General features: G+C 41.0%; 1 protein-coding gene across 4 annotated transcripts; it reads right to left on the bottom strand.

Moving 5' to 3' along the window:
- Window positions 1–1137: 1137 nt before the first annotated feature.
- LOC310947819 (uncharacterized protein) lies at window positions 1138–18827 on the bottom strand. Of its 4 annotated transcripts, none has more exons than XM_083914776.1 (8): window positions 18499–18827; window positions 16627–16784; window positions 14630–14886; window positions 12191–12278; window positions 9139–9251; window positions 8865–9017; window positions 8567–8660; window positions 1138–1389 (listed from the first exon to the last, which is right to left on the bottom strand). In XM_083914776.1, exons 1-8 carry the CDS (start codon window positions 18593–18595, stop codon window positions 1351–1353), a joined length of 999 nt encoding a protein of 332 aa, XP_083770902.1. In that variant the 5' UTR covers window positions 18596–18827; the 3' UTR covers window positions 1138–1350. The 4 variants fall into 4 exon arrangements, with proteins under 4 accessions (XP_083770902.1, XP_083770900.1, XP_083770903.1 ...); XM_083914774.1 differs by having other exon boundaries at window positions 1138–1385; XM_083914777.1 differs by having other exon boundaries at window positions 8567–8657.
- Between the last annotated feature and the right edge of the window lie 920 nt (window positions 18828–19747).

The following is a 19747-nucleotide window of genomic DNA, read 5'->3' as shown; positions in this document are numbered from 1 at the left end:
GCTGGTGCTGCCAAATTACTTTTGGTGGCTGTTGTTGTGCACCGATGGTTTTGAAAGCGCTCTCACCACAAATACAACAAGCAACTTCTCTTGATTTTTTAAAACACAATTTTTTATCATATTGCTTTTAATTCATTTCCCCTTTTTATTGTGGAATACACAATTAAAAGGATGGACATTTTTTAATATATATTTTCAATTAACTGTTTTTTAAATGTACATTTTTACATAAATACTTATATTATTATTGTTGATGTTTTTCTCTCCCTCCTCTGTTTTATACCTGTGTTGTTGATTTGTTTTTGAGCCTTTTGTGTCATGAAAGGTAGTATAAAAATAACGCTTTTTGATATTATTATAATATTAGATATAGTGATTATTATTATCACAATGTAGCTAGGAATACAACTGGAAAGTCTAGTGTGTGTTAGTGCTAATGAAGAGGAGGTTTCTGGAGAATCCTTTTTATAATGATACTCAAATCACTTGGGGTGAACTGTTCCCCTGTTGATTAATTACCTTAAGATCATTAGTTTTAGTATTTTAAGTTTGCTGAAATGCTATGTTTAAATATGCAAACGCGGCATTATCTAATGCGAACTTTGGGTGAATTGAGGATAAATCTACAGATGCAAATAGACAAAGTGCATGAAAGTGTTAGTGTCTTGTGACATCATTTAAGCTTAACAATTGCTTTACAATTGCTTTGTCTGTAAATTGTTTAAACCATGTGTGCATCATATGGTTCACATATGATGAGGCCTCTGCGTCATCAGTTACCTCAGCCGGTATCACCTCACTTGCACTTTAGCTGACAGGCACTAAGTGAGGAGATCTGACCATCAGTCGAGATGTCCCAGGTTCTCAGTGGGGGAACAATCAGTGGAGCTTTGTTTGGGTCTAAACACGTTGGTTGGTTCCTCTGCACACCAGCTGTTGCTGCTTCTTCTCTGAGGATCCATTGGCAAAACAACAAAAGAGAACATTCTCAGGTGCCTTTTGCTCATTGATTACAAGGTCTGAATAATGGACAATTACGGGAAAATGTGACTATAAGAGCGTTAGCCACATGTGATGTGCATGTGTGACAGCAAAAGAAGGACAGGAGTGCATCGTGCAGTGTTTTATGAAGCCAATTCTTTTCATAGACAGGTGAACAATAGTGGAAGGAAAACAGGGAATGTATGGTTTCACAGGTATGTTTTTCTAAGATTGTTTTGGTTTTTAAGACAATAAGTGGGAAGTATTCCACAAAGCTAACCGCACACACAAACATCCAGTGGTTATCTTCTGGTTTGCAGAAGGTGGGAAGAGAAAAAGAACCAGTGTCCAGGCTCCAGGCTTCTGTCCTCAAGGAGGTTTTTGGTATCCGTTGATATGGCTCCCTGCCTGAGGACAAAAAAATAAACTGTAAGTGAAGATGACCAAAGACAACAAACATAAAGTACGTGCAAGAAAGGGAAATCAGAGGGAGGGATGCCTTTAGGAGGAACGTCCCAGTAAGTACTGGCAGATCACAAGAAATCTAGATATCAATGTTAAAACTGGGCTTAATACGGTTGAAAGTGTTTGTCTTTTAGATTTGAGATTGCCTACTGTATGTGTAGTTAGTGGATGAGTCACTGAAAAAGGCTGTTGTTGGACTCCTGATCTGTCTTAGCAGTGAGGTGACCACAAACTGCCAGTAGAGTTCGCTTGTTAAGCATGTTTGCTCTCCTGTCAACATTCACACCCGCAAATAAACAGTTATGCAGTCTAGGGCTATGCTTGTGGAAGTTAAGAACAGAAAAAGTGGCTCTGGTATGCGCTGCCTTTGTCAAGGCTGAAGGAGTAATATCAGTACCTCAATGGGAAAAACTATTACATTTGTTTGCAGTGTAATATTCGTGTTGTGTGTGAAAGTAGGCAAAGTCATGACAACAACAAGAACTGCTCTAAAAAATATATTGGCGTGCAAATGAATCGCATGAAAAACGCCCCTGGTGTGTCAAGGCCATGCCCTAGACCAGGGGTCTGCAACCTTTTCTATCAAAAGAGACATTTTTCCCCCTCTTCACCAAGTAAAATTTGTCTGGAGCCAAAAAAAATGTTTTATCTCCCAGCTTATAAAGCTGTATATATATAGTTATATAATATATACCAAAATGAACAACAATGAAACAATGAAATTAAAATTATAGAACAAAAATAAAGAAAACTGTTGACATTTCATTCCTGTTATGATTATCACTACTCTCCAAGATAACAGGTGCTCCCTTTGAAAGATTGTCCACTGTGCGAAAAACACATAATTTATTTCCATGTTATTTTTTAGCAAAGCTTCAGGAGCCAGTGAAAAGGGAGTGAAGAGCCGCATGAGAACCAAGAGCCGCGGGTTGCAGACCCCTGCCCTAGACTGTATATGGACAAACTGTAGCTACCATGAGATCACCCACTAGTGTCTGGACAATCGTTGTGAAGCCAGGAGATCAGCATTTTGGCCGTCACCATGTTGTTTTTTTCTATACGGGTCGTGCATCTCTCATCCATATTTGGACGAGACGGCGGAGGTAGCCAGGCCTTAAAGCACCCTCGGCTTTATCGTCTTTTTTACTCTAAATGGGACCATAGTTTACAAAATGAACATCGTGCTGTATTGAAGAAGACTTGAAACTAGCGATTGAGACCATAAACTCATTAGGAAACGTATTGATGAAGTAATATATCAAGTGAGGAGTGGGCTCATTTTCTCATTGACTTCTATACAAACGGACATTTTGCTGGAATTGAGAATGCAGGTTTAAGACACTTCACTGACTTCACTTTTAAGACCCGGAAGCTGCGTCCAGCTTTATTATACAGTCAGTGATGCTAGCTCGTAGGTGAAACCCTAACTCTCTGATAAAAGAAGTCCAATAGTCCAATATGCCCACAGAGTGTGAATCTACAGTTTATATAAATCCCGTCAAAGCTGGCAATGTGTTTTTATCAAGCTTGATTCTTCTATGTCTCCGGCAGTCCCTGCTCCTCCAGCTACATTTCCTCCCTCTCTCTGCTCTGCGGGGGAAAAAAAGCACCCTGCATCATCTGTAATCTATCAGAATAATTATCCAAAGAAATGCGATGCAGTGCCTGAGAGAGGTGAGGGGAATGAAGCACAGAGGCTATTGGCAATCACCTCCCTCCAGTCATTATTAGTCATCTCTCTGCTGCTTTGGAAGAGGACCCGGACGGCTTGGGAGGGAAGCCATGTGCAGCCGACAGACAGACAAACAGACAGACAGACAGACAGACAGAGAAAAGGTCTGATGCGACTTCGCTGCCCAGAAAGTATCAGCGATCTCTCAAAGCTTTGGCAGCGCCGCAGCTCCTCTGGGGACTGGCACACGGGGATCAGTCTTATGTTCTGTCTGTCAGCCTTCCTCTTATCCGCAGATTTTAAAAACACTGAGCGTGTCACTCTGAAGATGTGGGAGCTTTTTAAAAATCTCAAAGCGGCCAGCGAACACCTTTTGGGGTTTTTCACTATAAAACCCCCTCCTGGAAGATGAAGTGTTTGGGGTCCTGTCAGGATTTGTGAACGCTTCCTGGAGGAGCTCTTTGTGGGACGTTGCGGGGTTCCTGTTTGATTGCAAAATAGCTTTGCAATCAAAAGTTCCTCAAAGCCCTCTAACTTTGTAAAGCAGACAGACAGAAAAAAAACGAACTCTGATTAGACCCCAGTGCCCTTCAAGTATCAGTTTTACGAATGTTCTGGCAACTCTTCAAGTCCACAGGGGGACTGGCAGCCGTCCTCAGATGACTGTCTGTGTTTTGAATTTCTAATTTCTCCCCTGAGATCTGAACTTGTATCTGATCCAAAGATTTTAAAAGACTGAACTGGTCACTTGTTAAGAAGGTGGATGATCTTTTCTTCAGAATGCACCTTAGTCCTAAAAGATTAATTAATAAACACTCATGTCAGCGCCACTATTATTATAGATACATAGACATTTAGGGTTTTATTCTTGTAGTTTTGTAGATGCCACGTACTATGCAACATGGGGTGCATTCAGCCCCGACATAACTTAACAAAACGTTTATTTTAACAGAAAAGGTAGTGTGTTGAACACCATGTGCTACACAAGGGTTGCAACTACGGCAGCTGAGAAGGCCATTCTTATTACTAAAGTGTATATATATATATATATATATATATATATATATATATAGAGAGAGAGAGAGAGAGAGAGAGAGAGAGAGAGAGAGAGAGAGGAAAGTAAATGAGAGACTGCCAACGAATCCACGACCAAAGCCTGAAATGCAAATTCAACTGGCTGATAAGAATGTGTTTAGTTTTTCATTGATCTCTCTCCTAATATATGACTTTAGTTGGATCCATTGTGTGCAACCAATAAATGAGTACAAGTTCAACATTCAAAATTAGATCCAATAGACAATCCACATTAAAATCTCACCTCAAGGCGGTCTTTTCATATTGTCAACTAAAAGTTGCTATATCATTTAAGATGTTTTTCTTTTATTGCTCAAACAGAAAGTTATTTTCTCTAGGAGTGTACAGCTGTTGATTTCAGCCACATCCCAGTTGGGATTGGGGGGCACCTGATTTCCATTTTAACACGATATACTTGTTAGCAATGTCCAGCAGGATCTCTGTGAACCTTATAGTATGGCTGCTTTTAAGCTTGGAGTAAGTAAAGTTGCCCAATAAACAAATACCCCGGTCCAATGAAACATGACACATCATGAATACTGGATATGTGGTCACCTGCCAAAATCCCTTAAAGTGAAATTCCAGCGTAAAATTATCCCAGGGTCTTTTTTCGGCAAATACATTCATCAAATAAGCCATCGGGACATTTTTTTTTCATGTAACAACTATTAACGCAGATATCCCGGAGAGTCGCTAACAGACAAATGTGGCTGACATTGTCTAAAACAAAGGTGGGATATATTGGAGTGGATGTGAGTGATACAGAGCATTTTAATACGGCGGAGTTCATGTACACTACACGTCGCTGCTGATTGGGCAGCACCTTTGACACACCTACAAAAACGAGAGAAAACGTACCTCGAAGCCCGTTTCACACTGTTCCGAGTAAACATGTTGTTCAACCCGGAAACCGGTGCACACTGTTTTCCCACTGAACGTGCCCATGGTGTTGCAAAAGACTCCTCTCACCCAGCAAACAACCTTTTTAATTTCCTTTTCCTTCCTTCTCACAAAATACTAAGAAGCATTAAGCCTGTGATTGTTCTCATTCGTCCAGGTCATCGTTATCCTCAAAGCAATTTTAGTCAAAAGCAACTGGACTTGGTTATTTGTCTAGGAAGACGTTTCACCTCTCATCCAAGAGGCTTCATCAGTTCATGTACTAACTTGTGTGAGATCCTCTCACTCTCACTCTAACGGCCTTGTGAGAGGTTAAATACCTGGATCTCACACCAGTTAGTTGGACCAGTCCCAGCCTGGTTCTGGTCCTGGTCCTGGTCCTGGTCCAGTCCCAGCCTGGTCAGATGCGTACATGAACTGATGAAGCCTCTTGGATGAGAGGTGAAACGTCTTGCTTTGAGGACTAAGAAGCATTAAGACCAGAACATCCCGGTTCCAGAACAGCACGGATCCTGAAGCCGAGCGCCTCCTTAACACTACAAACGGCACCGCAGGACACTTGGCTGCTTCAGCCAAGGACAGATGTTTTTAATGCACCTGAAGCACTTTGTCCAGTGGGCTGTTTGCTGTTGCTGCTCATTTCCCTACAGGATGCAGTGTTTTATATTTGGTGTTCTTATGTGTTGGATTTTATTTTACCCATTTGTTTCATATTTTCTTTTAAATTTTATTGGTATGGGTATTCTGTTTCATACTTTGTTTAATGTCTTACGTGTCTGTCTTTGTTTAAGTGAGCTCACTGTGACAGATTTCAATCAATCATGTTGATATGGCAATAAAGTGTTGAATCTCGAATCAGGATTTTCAGTTACAATAACATTTAACGCACCAAAACAAAAGCTGAGATCTGGGCACATGGTGACATCACTACAGTAAAGTCCAATGGGGCATACATTTGCCAGAGTGTCTTTTTTCATTTTCTTTTTTTGCGAAACCAAAGTGAACACGTCAAATGAATTATGCTGGAAATCTTGTCTGAATGTCTGTTTTATCTTGTTTCTTATACAGATGTCGCTGCACTCCTGAGCACCGCAAGTACAACATGATTATTACCAATTATAATTGCCAATTACTACAAAGGTAAGACCCAAGTTGTTTCTATTGTTTTCTATTCTTAAGCCTCATCATTTTCAAAAAGGGGCGGATCAGTTTAAACGTTTTCTTTTTCCATTTTTATGCTGAAAAAGATTCAAGATTCAAGATTCAAGATGTTTATCGTCATAAGTTCAGTTAAGACAGACGTCACACTGCACAATGAAATTCTTACTTTGCACATCTCCCTGGTCACAAAGAAAGTAAAAACGAGATAAAAATATATATTTAACTTAACAGTGTCAGAAAAGGACACTGATAACCCCAGTTTGCACTAAATTAAATCAAATAAGACCTATTGCAACAAGAGACCTTTTTAAAGTACTTCAGTTATTCAAACTAAAAACAAAAATGGGGTAAAAATGCAAACAAACTGCTGGTTTTACACCCTGCCTCCAAATATGTTACAAGCAATAAATGGTTAAACGTGTTTGAGAATTCATTTTTCTAAAATGTAATGTGTACACATTTTAATGCACTCTCATTCTCATTCGTTAACAGTGTTTATTTTTTATACATGAGCCGTCGTATTCATAGTTGACCCGTGTGCCCCCCAGTGGCTGTTAGGTGATACAGCAGTGTCTTCACGCACCACGATCGTTCTCACTTCATCGTCTCTAGACTGCAACGTTGCTGAAAACTGTACGAGTCTGACTTTGTTCAAATAAGCAGCAGACGGACAAAATTAAAGAAAACTGATGAGACTTCTGCGCCTTTGAAGGTTCAGAGTTTTAAAATCCTGGCGCCACAACAAACCCACTGCGGACGGGCAGCTGTGCCCAGATGGATATTAGGCCTGCCTTTATGGATTTCTAACATTTCACCCTCGAGCTCTGAACTCGTCTCTGATCCAGAGATTTTAAAACACTGAACTGATCTCTCTAAAGACATCGGTCCCTTCTAAGATGTGAGCACAACACTGACATATTTTAAGGAGATGTGATGAACTTGTTTGCAAATGTTTGCTTATTCACCAAGTCCAATATTCACTGTCTTGTAGCTGCTTTTGGTGCAAACTCCTGGGGGGAATACCTGGCTCTTTAGCTGCTAAATGCTTCACTACGTTCCCCAGCTAACTGTGTCTGTCTGCTGTTTGGAGCAGGTAGTGTTCGCTGCATTTTTACAGCTTTTTCACTGAAAACAGCTGCCGGCTGCTGCTAAAAATTAAAAGCAGTGAGAGTGAGAACAGTAAAGTTATGGGCCGGACAGCTAAAGAATGAGCTGAGGAGAGCTGCACATCCAAGTGAAAATTGTCTTACGAAGGAGCTCGGGGTGGATGGATAGACGGGTGTACAAGACTAAAGGATACTCTCGTCTTTAAGGGTCTGCGGTCACCCAATGATTGCATGAAGACCTTCAAAAAAACAAAAGCAATGATGAGACTGCAGTACCCATAAAGTTTCCAAGCGCTGGCGGTTTGACAATGCCTGTAGGGACTGGCAGTCGCACCCACGCGAATATTAGCCATGTTTTTATGTCTTATATTTCAATCCTCAGATCAGTGTTTGTCTTTGATCCAGAAGAGTTTTAATACAGAGAAAGGTTGCTCTTAAAATAAAGGTTCATGTGAGGGTTCTGGTTAAACACAAAGAGCCAACGAGCAATTAGATTATTTTTTAACAAGTTTCTTTTAAGAACAACCATTATTTTTACTGGTTGATCCGCAACTATTTTGTCAAACGATTATTAGTTTTAGCCAGGAAAAAATGTCGAGCGCTTTCTGCTTCTAACTTCTCAGATGTGAAGGTTTGATGCTTTTCTTTGTCTTGTGTGATGAACTGAGTGTCTTTGGGGTTTGGACTGCAATTACTTCTGCTCCGTCTGCGGGGAACAAAGCATTTCTCTGTCGCTTCTTTGACATTTTACAGACGAAACGATCAATCTAATAATTGAGAAAATAACAGATTCCTCGAGAATGAAAATAGTCATTAGCGGCAACCCTACTTTATGAGCGCTGCTGAACCGGTGTGCCTCCATATTCGGTCGCCTTCAGTAACTCCTTACATGTACATCAAAGCCTCTGTAACTTAAACAGTCTATAGAAAAACACACTTAACACTCAGCCGAGCAGCTCCTTTGGGAATTGGCAACCATGCTCACATGAATATTAGCCCTCCCTAATAAATCTGTAATACTTCACCTGTGAGGTTTGCACGCGTCTCCCACACAGATTTCAAAACACTGAACCCGTGAACTCTGACAGTATTTCTTGCAAAGGGTCTGTGCACATGATGGGACCTTTGCCATGTTTAGCCATGCGGCATACGTCTATTAAGTATGTATTAAGTATTAAGAAGTAAGAAAAAAAAATGAAACTGGCACCTGGTTAAAGAGCTCTGCGTACAGCATGTTTGACTTCTCCACCTGAGCCTCCAGGTCAGCCACCGCATCTGCATCCCACGGCGTTATACTGCTTCTAGAGAGGAGTTGTAAATACGGTAATGGACTGGAAAGCATGTAGGAGTGGGCCACAGTGGAAAATGTATAAAAAGTGATGGAGGAATTTTGTTTTCTTTATTCAATGCATGTGGGAGTTTTATGTCTAAAACACTCCAGAGCTGATTTCTGGCACAGTGAAATGAGTTCACTGTACGTTGCGTCTGTGTGTCTGCTTCCTTACCCGTCACAGCATGCGGTGTCCTGTAGGGGACAGAGGACGCTCTGTGCAGGACTGTCGTCATGTAAACTCTTCTGTAGTTTCTCTGCCTTCTTTTTCAACATGATGACCTGTCGCAGCAAAGAGTCTCTCTCCTCCATCAGGCAGTCTTTGAATCTGCGATTAGAAGAGGTTTGGACAATGAGATGGATATTCAGGGGGACTTGAATGTCCTGGAGAATCTTGTTTGGCGGCTACTGGGTGTGACTGTAGAAGTTCAGGCAGAGAAAACACCCACCTCTTGACACAACGCATCCAGTAGCGCTGTTGCTGACAGAGCCACTCAAACTGCTCTGCTGTCCCCTGTAGTTTCCTCAGACTCCCCTCATTCTCCTGCTGCAGCTCCCGTACCTCAAAGACAAGACGTCACAGCGTTACTTTTCCTTTTTTATCCAGGATGGGAAAGAGACAATAAAGAATGAGGAGAAGGAAATAATGATTGTGGCGTGTTTGTGTCTGCGTCTGGGCTTTAAGGAAACTTAATATATAATAATATAATGCTCATTTTCAGGGTTATACATGTATTTTGGGTTCCTACCAGAACCAGTATTCACCCTCTGTTTGCTGTGCAATTCAGCAACTTTTCAAACTGACTTTATTTCTAAAAAAGCAACCAGCAACTAAACTGAACAACTTAACAAGAAATATATTATTTTATTTAATTCAGTCGCCAACAACAGCACAGGATGCCTCCCTCTCCTCTCTTGTGCCATGCCATGAATGTATTCAGAGAACTGGACACAGCGCTCGAGAAGAAGCCCCTTTCATTCCTGGGAAAGCTTCTCCGTGGCCCATGAGGCCAAAAAAAGCTCAACTTCTGCGGCTTAAAATACCTTGGTTGGTTATTGCTACTTTCACACAATCGTACCCATGAAGCAGCTGCACTAGAGGCTTCTGCTGACCGGGTTGGCCACTTACAGTGTAGCGCTCCAGCTAACTTAGCTGTGCAGCTCTTCTAGACTTGTTTTCAGACCAAATCAATCAAAATCTGATTTATTTTTGATTAAGGGCGCACTCACACTGTTCATCCGTACCGTGCCCCGTGCTTTAGGGTACTTGCCCCACTCCCCTCTCCCCACAACCCAGGCCCGTCAGAACTGCTGTAGGCCTCGTGCTCGTGCTTGTACACGTGCGCATGCTCGTGCTCGTACATGTGCAAACGTGCTTTACAAAAGCCCACCTCTCCCAAACGGGCCGTGGCCGGCAAGAGTACTGCCCTAGGTGTGGACGCTCACAAAAGTATATACATGGAATAACAGACATCTTTTTGCCATGTAAGTCAATGGGAAAAAAGTATTTGGGCCCAATGGCATCACATGACGGATACAGAAGCTGTAATTCCACAGTTTTGGCCACTATGTTAAATTGGCTTCAAAGTCTGCCGGACCTCCTCAAGAACTCCAAGACTTCCTGGGGGCCTGTGCCATGTGTCAGTCAGGTGACACAACCACTAAGCTAATGTGTACCTCTGGTGACCTTTGGAGTTAGTGCTAAGCTACTTTAATTGGAAAAGAGTTGGCAACACCGTTCTCTGCACCGTCATTGCACCCAGGGTATAACTGTAACAGAGTGTAGCTGTACTTTCTACCATTGAAAACCACCTTATTGGTCTAAACCATGAACTCGGAACGTGATCTGAAAATTGGGGATAGATTAACGTCAGCATCCAAGATAACAGGTTTCCCTCGTGTTAGCATGTAGCTACACGTAGCAGTGGTTTAAAAATGTCAACAGTGTCTGAAGCAGATGACCAGATAAAGAAACGGGATTGGATTGACGTACACTTGAGCCAAGAGTAGGAAAAAATCTGTTGGGAGCCTGAGGTTTTTGCTCAGTGATTACTTTAACATGTGTTTACCTCATTATTTGAAACGTTTGGCCACATTTCATATGAATATCCAAGATTTTTACTTTATGGTAGTAAATAGGGGAAAGCCTAATTGGTTCACTTTTATATGTAGATCAGAAAAAAAGACTCTTGAACTCAGAAGCGTCATCTGGAAAGATGAGCGAAGGCAACAAGGTCGGACTTAATCTCCGACTCCCAGTACTTTCATAATATTTCACTGACTTTATCCACAGCAAATAAATGTTCTCATTAAGCGTTTCACTGACAAGGCGGTCTGTTGTTTTGTGCAGCCGTCTCGTAGGGGAGATAATTGTAGATCTGGATTGTTTGCTGTCTGATGGAGTGGTTGAAACTGGGGCCAGGAAGGGAGTGAGTCTTTGAAGCCAAGTGTAAATAAAAAAATCCTGACAGTGTGTAGGAATGTTTCTCTAATGCCCAGACTCAACACACATTAATACATAACTAATGGAAGAAGAAGAAAAATCTGAATTAGTGCGTTCTCAGGGGCGGTTGTAGTTTTTTCAAATTTGGCCACAGTAGATGAATTTGAACCTTGAAGTTTCATGTTTCGTGAAATTAATTATTCGAAATCCAACAGCAGACTTGTTATTCTCTGTTTTTAACTGGAGCGCTGACACATTGACCTGAACTGAGAACTGTCTGAATGGGGGAGCTGGCAGCAGCATGATGTTGTGCTGCGTTATATGTGTAGGAGTCGGCTGCAAGTTCGACAACTGAGAGATACACCACATTCATTATAAAACCATTAAAAGTCCATTACTTCTCTATTTGTGCTGAAGCAGAAAACACCAAAGCAGTGTTGAACAAAGTGTCCAGTCCTGACATCTGCTGGACAAAACGTCACATTACAACCAGTGACTTTTATAACGTGCTGTTTGATGCTGGTGGGTTTTTAAATGTTTGTTGATTAATGTGTGAATAATCTACTAGGGGACGACTCATGCAAATAACACTATTCACACCTTATTAGTATATCAGGTCCCACAAACTCAGCCCACATTCAAGCATCAATTTCAGATTATCATAATTATATTTCGCACTACAACTTTGGCATCCTTGTTCCCTTTTGGTTTCATTTGTCATTGAATTTGCACGTGACATAATGAATGTCCTGTTGAGTATTTTTGTCATTGTGATGGACAATAACCCATCAAATAAGCCATCGAGACATTTTTTTCCCTGTAAAAACTATTATTGGAGAAATCCCAGAAAGTCGCTAACAGTAATTAATGTAATGTAATGCAGCTAACACTGATTTGCTTGGGGCAGCACGGTGAAGGCATTAAAACGTCTTTTTAACCACTAATACTGCTCATGAAAACACCAATGCTCTGCAGTAGCATGATAAGAGTCTTTACACATTATTAAAAGAGTGTTTTGAAAGCTTTACCTACTGGCGGCTACTTTTCTGTTTCCTTACCTCCTTCTGATGAGCGGCGCGTAACTCCCTCAGCTCCTCTGTCAAAGTTTGGTTAGTGCTCTGTAGCTCCTCTAGCTCCACTGTCTTCCTGTTGAGGGTAAATACAAAAAGATTTGATCTCATCTGTGTGTACTCTCAACACCAGAGTAGAGTCATGTGAATGTCAAGTCAAATATCTTTATGTCACATCTGAAACAACCGCAAAGTGCTTAAAGTGTAATTCCAGTCTTTTTCAGCAAATGCACTCAAATAAGACATCGAGACAGTTTTTTTTGTGTATTAACTGTCAATGGAGAAATCCAGTAGAGTTGCAACAGTCACTAATGTGGCTAACACTAATATTGCTGAAAATAACACCAAACCTCTGCAATAGCATGATAAGAGTCCATACACACAGAAAACGAAGCACCAATGGGCTCCTTCCTTTTGGATTGACTTTGGTCTTTTTTGGACTTGAATGGACTTTACTATGATAGGAGCTGGTACAGGGGCCAGTAGGCAAGTCTTTAAAACACTCTTTTAATAAACTCCGGCTTCTCTAAATACGTTGTTGTTGTGCTTTGTTTTCTGTGTAGGGACTCTTCTCATGCTGCTGCAGAGGTTTGGTGTTATTTTGAGCAGTATTAGTGGTTAAAAAAGACCTTTGAATGCCTTCACCGTACTGCCCCGAGCTAATCAGTGTTAGCAATGTCCGGCTGTTAGCGACTCTACCTGATTTCTCCGTTGACAGTTAATACATGAAAAAAACTGTCTTGATGGCTTATTTGATGAGTGTAGGTGCAAAAAAGGACCATGGGGTTATTTTGCACTGGAGTTACACAATAGGCACAAAATACCAACACAAATAAGTAAAAAAACAAACGTCAGTAGAAACAACAAAACATAAATCTATAACTAATAAAATCATTGCAGTGCAACAGAAGATGAAGTCAAACGCTGTTGTCAGCATCATGCTTGAAAAGCTGCAAGACAGAATACGAAATTAACATTTAACTAACTTTTTAATAATGATTTTGACATTTTATTCGGTGCAGTTGTCGTACAAGTTAAATCTTCAACCCATGTAAAAGACAAGGTACATTATTTCTATTACTTAACTTTTTATTGGTAAAAATGTGTGAAAGGAGAAAGAAGCATGAAAATGTTTCATTTAAAGGGCTTTAAGTCTAATTTAATATAATATATGACTGTTTGATGCTCGGAGTGCTCTTAACTAACAAAGTGTTTCTTATTTCTTAGTGTTTTTCCAGGTGTTTCTTTCCACACATCTGTCCGTTCATCAGGTTTCCTATTCCCAACTCTCCGTGCCGCTCCGTCACACTCACAGACAAGCAAAATGAGATTAATATCAAGAGTTAATGAGGATTTTAAAGGCAAATGTAAAAAAATCAAAAGTAAATATCCGCCTCTCTGCTTATGTTATGATCTCTTTCATCTTCTGACGTGCGGGCTGCGATGTGATAACGTATTCTGACACTAAGCCGACTCTCCACGTGGATTTAAAGTCAGCAGATTGAGGCACGCCGTTGCATTTCTGCTGACTTTAAAATCGCATGTCCGAACTCAGTGTTTTCCTTCAGTCTAGGGACAGCAGCTTGAGAGGGAGCTCTCTGTGGGTTTAAAGAGCAGCTGGTGACAGCTTCACTTGGCTGCAGTTTTGCTGGAGATGGTAATCAAAAGTAGTTTTCTTTTCAATTCATTTGAATGTTTCTTTTCCTAGTCTGCGGCCTTATCTGGGTTAATGTTTGTTTTTGTATGTTGTTCAGGTTTTAACAGCTGCGTGGAACATGGAGGAATGTGTTTGAATCAATAATTCAACATGCTTAATGAAAACAAGGGGGCTACCGCAACCTTTTTTTCAGGTATTTCCTCCTGAACTCAGAGCTGTGACAGGTCCCCGTCTGAAGCACAGTGAAGGTTTGTGCTACACTTTTAACTGAAAGATTGAACTGCACTGGTACGTTTAGACCACCCACTCAAAGTGATTAAGTTGAGATCAAATGTACAGTAGTAGCAAATTAAATATACAAAAGATTAAGATGACATAACAGCAAGTACAAAATGTAAAACACTAGATAACAGTAAGATGCAAATAAGGTATGATCCAAATATATAGAACATAAACATAGATTACAGCTGATATAATTAAAGATTATGAAGTACAATTTTTCTAGAAAGATCTAATTTGCCTTTATGTCTCTACACAATCAGATGAATTTAGATCATAAATATTTAGCTGTGCTGCAACTAAAGATTCAATTTTAACATTTATTCATTGGTTGAAGATTTTTTCAGAAAACTGTATGTTGGGTCTATGTTAATCCTAAATAAGTCATAGAGTGTGGTCTTTACCTACTCTGTAAAGTGTCCTGAGATAACTTTTGTTATGATTCCGCACTATAAATAAAATTGAATTGAAAACCTGAAAAACGGGCCTACCTGCGCAGCTCTGCCTCCAGGCTCTCCGTCAGCGCAGCTCTGCTCTGGGCTTCATCGTGCAGCTCTGTCTGGAGACTCTCTGCCATCGCAGCTCTGTGTTGAGCCTCAGCGTGCAGCTCCTCCACCAGGCCCTCCAGCTTCACCTCGGAGCTCTGCAGGCACAGCAGCTCTGAGCCGACCTGTCGCAGCATCTCCGCGTCCCGGGAGCTCGCCTCTGCGAGCAGGACCACGCGCCGCTGCAGCAAACCCACCAGGTCCTGCAGGGAGACGCATGGAGACGCACACAGGAGTCAGGCACAGCCATGTAAGTAATCCATACGAACTTGTGTGCCTTATGCAGAATGTCTTCACACAAATGTGATGGGTTTCATTGTTCTATTTTGCTGCTTTGAGTATTTTCTTTTTTCTCTGCACACATTAAGTATACTATATTTATATTACTCAGTACTTCCTGACCTTTTAAGATCTCCCTGGAGACGTCCTGAATGTGGCATTATTATCTTGTACAGACTGCACAAGTGATATCAAACACACCTATAGGTCAGAGAGTGAGCAACAAGCCCAAACCTGACGCTATATCAAATATTCGTCAGCAAAGAGAGTGAGTCACACCCTCCTGATCTGTAACAAAACACCATCAGGGTATCTAGAAGAGCTGCTCGTGTGTTACTGTGAAGCAGGGAGAAATCTCAGCGACCAAAAGGGAATAACTGGGTTATTAAAGGATAAGAGAAAAACTGCAACAGCCTATTTTGCAATTAATCAACTATTAACACCAACATAATCAAGAAAGGCAAAGGCTTTGTTTTCCCGGCCAAAGAATTGAAATGAAGCAGTCATGGAAAAGAATAAAATCTCTTTTTACTCAAAGTGCTCACAGCTCAAAGCTCTATTACACCTGCGTCCAGGAGCCAAAAACCCCCAAAAGGTCGGTGACCGCTGCCAAAGTCTGTGCATTTACCGTATGTTAACACTGGCACTTACTGGCAGCCTAATGCCAGTGTAATTTCAGTAATTACATCATAGGTGGCCCGTTGGTACGGTCACGGCTGTGTGCATCTAAATGATGGGATTGTAATGAGGTTAAACACTTCATGTTTAAATAAAAAATAAAGAAATGCTGAAGTGGACAGACGGCAGCCTTCAGGTAAGTATTTCCTAACAAGACTCTAAGTGCCACACCAACATTTGAGGTTAAACAAGAGCTGAATGTTGTTTTGGGAGTCGTGTTTTGGTGAAAGGAGTTGCTCATGGTGAGAAATGATCTAGTTTGAACTAATGGTGCTAGTTTTACGGCACATTTGCTGTCTGTCATTCCCAGTGACATGGCAGCTTTCTCAGCAAACAAAGAAAAATGTGCTGAACGCCCCGTGAAGTGAAATTAAGTAAAGGAAAATGTGTTCGTCCCAACACTTTAGTCCAGGTTACCCATATAAGACAGTCAAACTCTGCTTTGCACCTTTTGATGGTAACTCTTTGTAGTGATTTTGAGTTTCTTTATGGTTGTTTCCATCCATTTTAGTCCGCATCTTTGTGATTGTTTTGCATCATTGTGATTGTTTTGCATCTATTTTTTAAGTCATTTTGCATCTTTGTGATTGTTTTGCATGTATTTTTTAGTCATTTTGCATCCTTGTGATTTTTTTGCATCTACTTTTTTAGTCATTTTGCATCTTTGTGATTGTTTTGCATCATTGTGATTGTTTTGCATCTACTTTTATAGTCATTTTGCATCTTTGTGATTGTTTTGCATCTACGTTTTTAGTCATTTTGCATCTTTGTGATTGTTTTGCATCTTTTTGTGGAAGTTTTGAACCTTTTTCTGGTGGTTTTGCATCTACTTTTACATCTTTTACATGTCTTTGTAGTAATTTGGGGTCTCTTTGTGGTGATTTAACATCTCTTTACGATTGTTTTGTGTTTTATCAGCAACATTTTGAGAGAGTCAGAATCAGGGCCCAGACCCTATTTCTTTCTTTAATCCCTAATGTGCTCACCTGCTGCTGGTGGAGCCTGCTGATGAGTTGGTCCTCTCTCATCCTGAGCTCCATGTTCAGCTGCTCCTGGTGGAGGAGTCGAGCGGCCGCAGCTTCCAGATCATTCTGCAGCTTCCTCTCCCTGTCTCTGGACACCAGAAACTCCCTTTCGAGCACTGCTGCAGCCACAAGCAACACACCCCAAGTAAGGTTTTGCACCACTAAACCATAGCTGTGGACGAGTTTCAAACAGAACCTCTGCTGAATATCTGCCACTCGGATGCGGTTTAATGTAAAGTCATGAAAAGGTCTGTTTTCTTACTGCCCACAGCATGAAATAACCACCATGTTTAAAACACTTTAAATGTATGGTTGTGTGTCAGCTCTTGACGTCTCTGGCATTGAATCACTGGTCTCATTCCCTCTCCTCTCACCTCATCACTGCACTTGTGTCCCTAATAGTTTTTACACACATTTCTCTTGGATCTCAGCACCGTGGCCGTCCTCATCTCTCACTTTATTGTCTCATCAGGTACACACTGAAGGGTGTATTATTATTACTATTGCTGCAACTTGCTCCAATGTTTTCCTCTTCTCTTATTATATTATCACATATTGTGTGTTACTGGTACAGTTCTAAGTAAATGTACTGTTGTTATACTTAAAACTTGCCCTGAGTATGCATTCTGTGTGGCATTTGTGCAGATTTGACTGGCGTTTGTTGTGTAATAGCCCTCCGGAAATGATGAGACGTGGTGGTTGTTTTAGTGGCACAGATAGAGATACAGACCACGAATGGCAGTGGAGTTACAGTATGTCATGGATGACGTGTTTACATATTTTATTAGCTCATCCCAATTTAAGATCTGCTGGGTTTTTATAAATCGGGCAATAATAGAATTAGTTTTCTCTCAAGTGTTACTTTGAATAATGATTTGAGTGTTCTCGGTGCACTATGGCTGGCCTGGGACCAGCTTCTTAAATAGTGATTCAGATGAGTGAAAAACATCTTGGCAGCCTCTGTAGACAACATTTCCAATGGATCGGAAATGTGCGAGATTGAACTACAACTTGTTGCTGTATCTGTCGTAAAGTAGGATTAAAATACTTACAGTTAACTGCAGCGACAACAGTGTATTTTTCAGTGTGCACCACTACCTCTAACACACTAACGCTGCCCTTCCTGAATCATACTTTCCTTATATGTCGACTAACAGGAGATTACTTGGGAAGGAATTAAACTAATTTCTGCTTCGCTGATTGTTTATTTTTTCTCACTTTTGTCAAAAAATGTCTCTTACTTGGGACACGTCTCACTTACGGTGCTCAAACCTAATCTGATGACTTGTTCGGTGGAGTTATAATGGCTTATTGTCACTGTGGTGTGCTGTAAATGTCGTCACACGATGATTCAGTTATCTTTTCCCTATTTACCCTGAAAATATCAAAGCAGTAAATCCAACCAGTGACTCACTTTTACAGTCAGTGAGGCAGAGTTTCACGACCTTTGAAGCAGGTTAAGTTATATTATCAACTATAATCTACTAATCTACTACATGTGACAACTGTGTGTTTACTGGAAGTTGTTCATTTTATGGCATGAAACCACATAAACCTCAACTTCATACATGCAAAAATCCAATAAATAGGAGGAAGTAGGTACATTTAGAAACCACATTGTGTGAAATTACACTTTACATTTACATTACTCTGGTTCTCTGTATATTAAAGAATCTGGGACTTTGCTCTGTCTCAAGGGTAATTACCAAAACTACGATTTAGAGGAGACGTAAATAACATAACAGGCAAAGAAGAACATAAAAGGACTAGAGTGAACCGGTATACTCCAGTAACTGAAATGTAAATGTGTAACTTTATCCTCAGAGGTATTACCTTTATCATGAGTCAGGCGATTGCACTTGGCAGTCAGATACTGGATCTGACTGTAGTCCTCGTCCCTGTGTGCTCGGAAAAACCTCCTCATGCTCATCTGTGCTTGAAACGCTCTCTCCGGTCCCAATCTAAAGCTTCTTCCACCTTCCCGTGATCCTCGAGGCACGGCAGTGTGTCCTACATACGGTCAGGTCGGACACAGCGTGCACATTTCCTGTAATATCTCACTCTCCCCTGCCCACAGAGTCTGCCTGAAAGGAGAGCGTGCACCTACAGAGGGCAAGTTTAAGCATTAAACCAAGCTGCTGTTTCCACAACATGAAAACGAGGCGTGCTGCCGGTGTGTGTTCAGACCTGATGTGTTTTGTTGCCACCTGGCTCACTGCTTGAATAAACAGGTTAACTACGACTCGTTCCGTGCACAAATTGAAGGTTTGATCCGATGTTCAATGCAAATTTTGATTTTATATTCTCCCCCAAGGCTGCACGAGTGCTGCAGGAGAGCTGAATCCAGTCGGGCATGTTGCGTCTAGCAGGCAGGCGTCGTTATAGCAGCAGCCTCAGGTGAGGTCTTTTATTATATAGGAGTGTGTGAGGCAGTTTATAGAGGAAAATACCTTTGGCCCTTAATACTATCTTGTTTCTTATGTTACAGAATAGTTAGTATTGTGTGTTCAAATTAATCTAAAAGTAGATGGGGGTTGGTTAGATTTTATTGATACCAATGCAAGTATCCATTCTGCTTAGTGGTCCGATCCTTTATCAGTTCCCTTGTTGATTCCTGATCAGTTTACTGAGTGGAAAAGGCGTCAGCGTGCACAGGTTTCTTTAGAATACATAACTGATGGGCAAATGAAGCTTAGTTAACCTACTTCATGAAGCATTGTCTTTATTTCCCAGTCCACGAGATGGCGCTCTCTGTTATACACAGGGTTGGAAACACACTAAACTACCATTCATGGAGCCTTTTGAAATATAAAGCATGACTTCACAGGGAGCATCTGATGTCTCTTTTATTGCAATAGATAGATTTCACATTTGCGATATACGGATGGACCCCCCAGCTTGTCAGGCGGGAAATAAGACGACTGTATAAGTATTCAATGGTTATTTTTATAAGAAGTTACATGCGTCATTCTCACCTCTCTCACTGAGCAAGCGTCCTTTCATAAACACCCAGCGTTTCGTCTCCAGAGACCCTCTGCATCTGTCTGCGGACAAGAGTCTGCACACTTTGACTGTTTTCATT

This window comes from Echiichthys vipera (assembly GCF_963691815.1).
Source record: "Echiichthys vipera genome assembly, chromosome: 6".
In the NCBI taxonomy this organism is placed as follows: domain Eukaryota; kingdom Metazoa; phylum Chordata; class Actinopteri; order Perciformes; family Trachinidae; genus Echiichthys; species Echiichthys vipera.
The sequence above is the reverse complement of the archived record's forward strand: the minus strand, read 5'-3'. Positions and strand labels throughout refer to the sequence as shown.

Bases quoted from the DNA above. Each gene is read 5' to 3' on its own strand.
- LOC310947819 (XM_083914774.1), bottom strand. From the start codon at position 18,595: ATGAGCATGAGGAGGTTTTTCCGAGCACACAGGGACGAGGACTACAGT. The intron at 14,887-16,626 runs GTGAGCACATTA...GTCTCCCTGCAG, and splicing joins GCAGGCTCCACCAGCAGCAG to GACCTGGTGGGTTTGCTGCA. The intron at 9,018-9,138 runs GTGGGTGTTTTC...TTCTAATCGCAG, and splicing joins TGGATGCGTTGTGTCAAGAG to ATTCAAAGACTGCCTGATGG.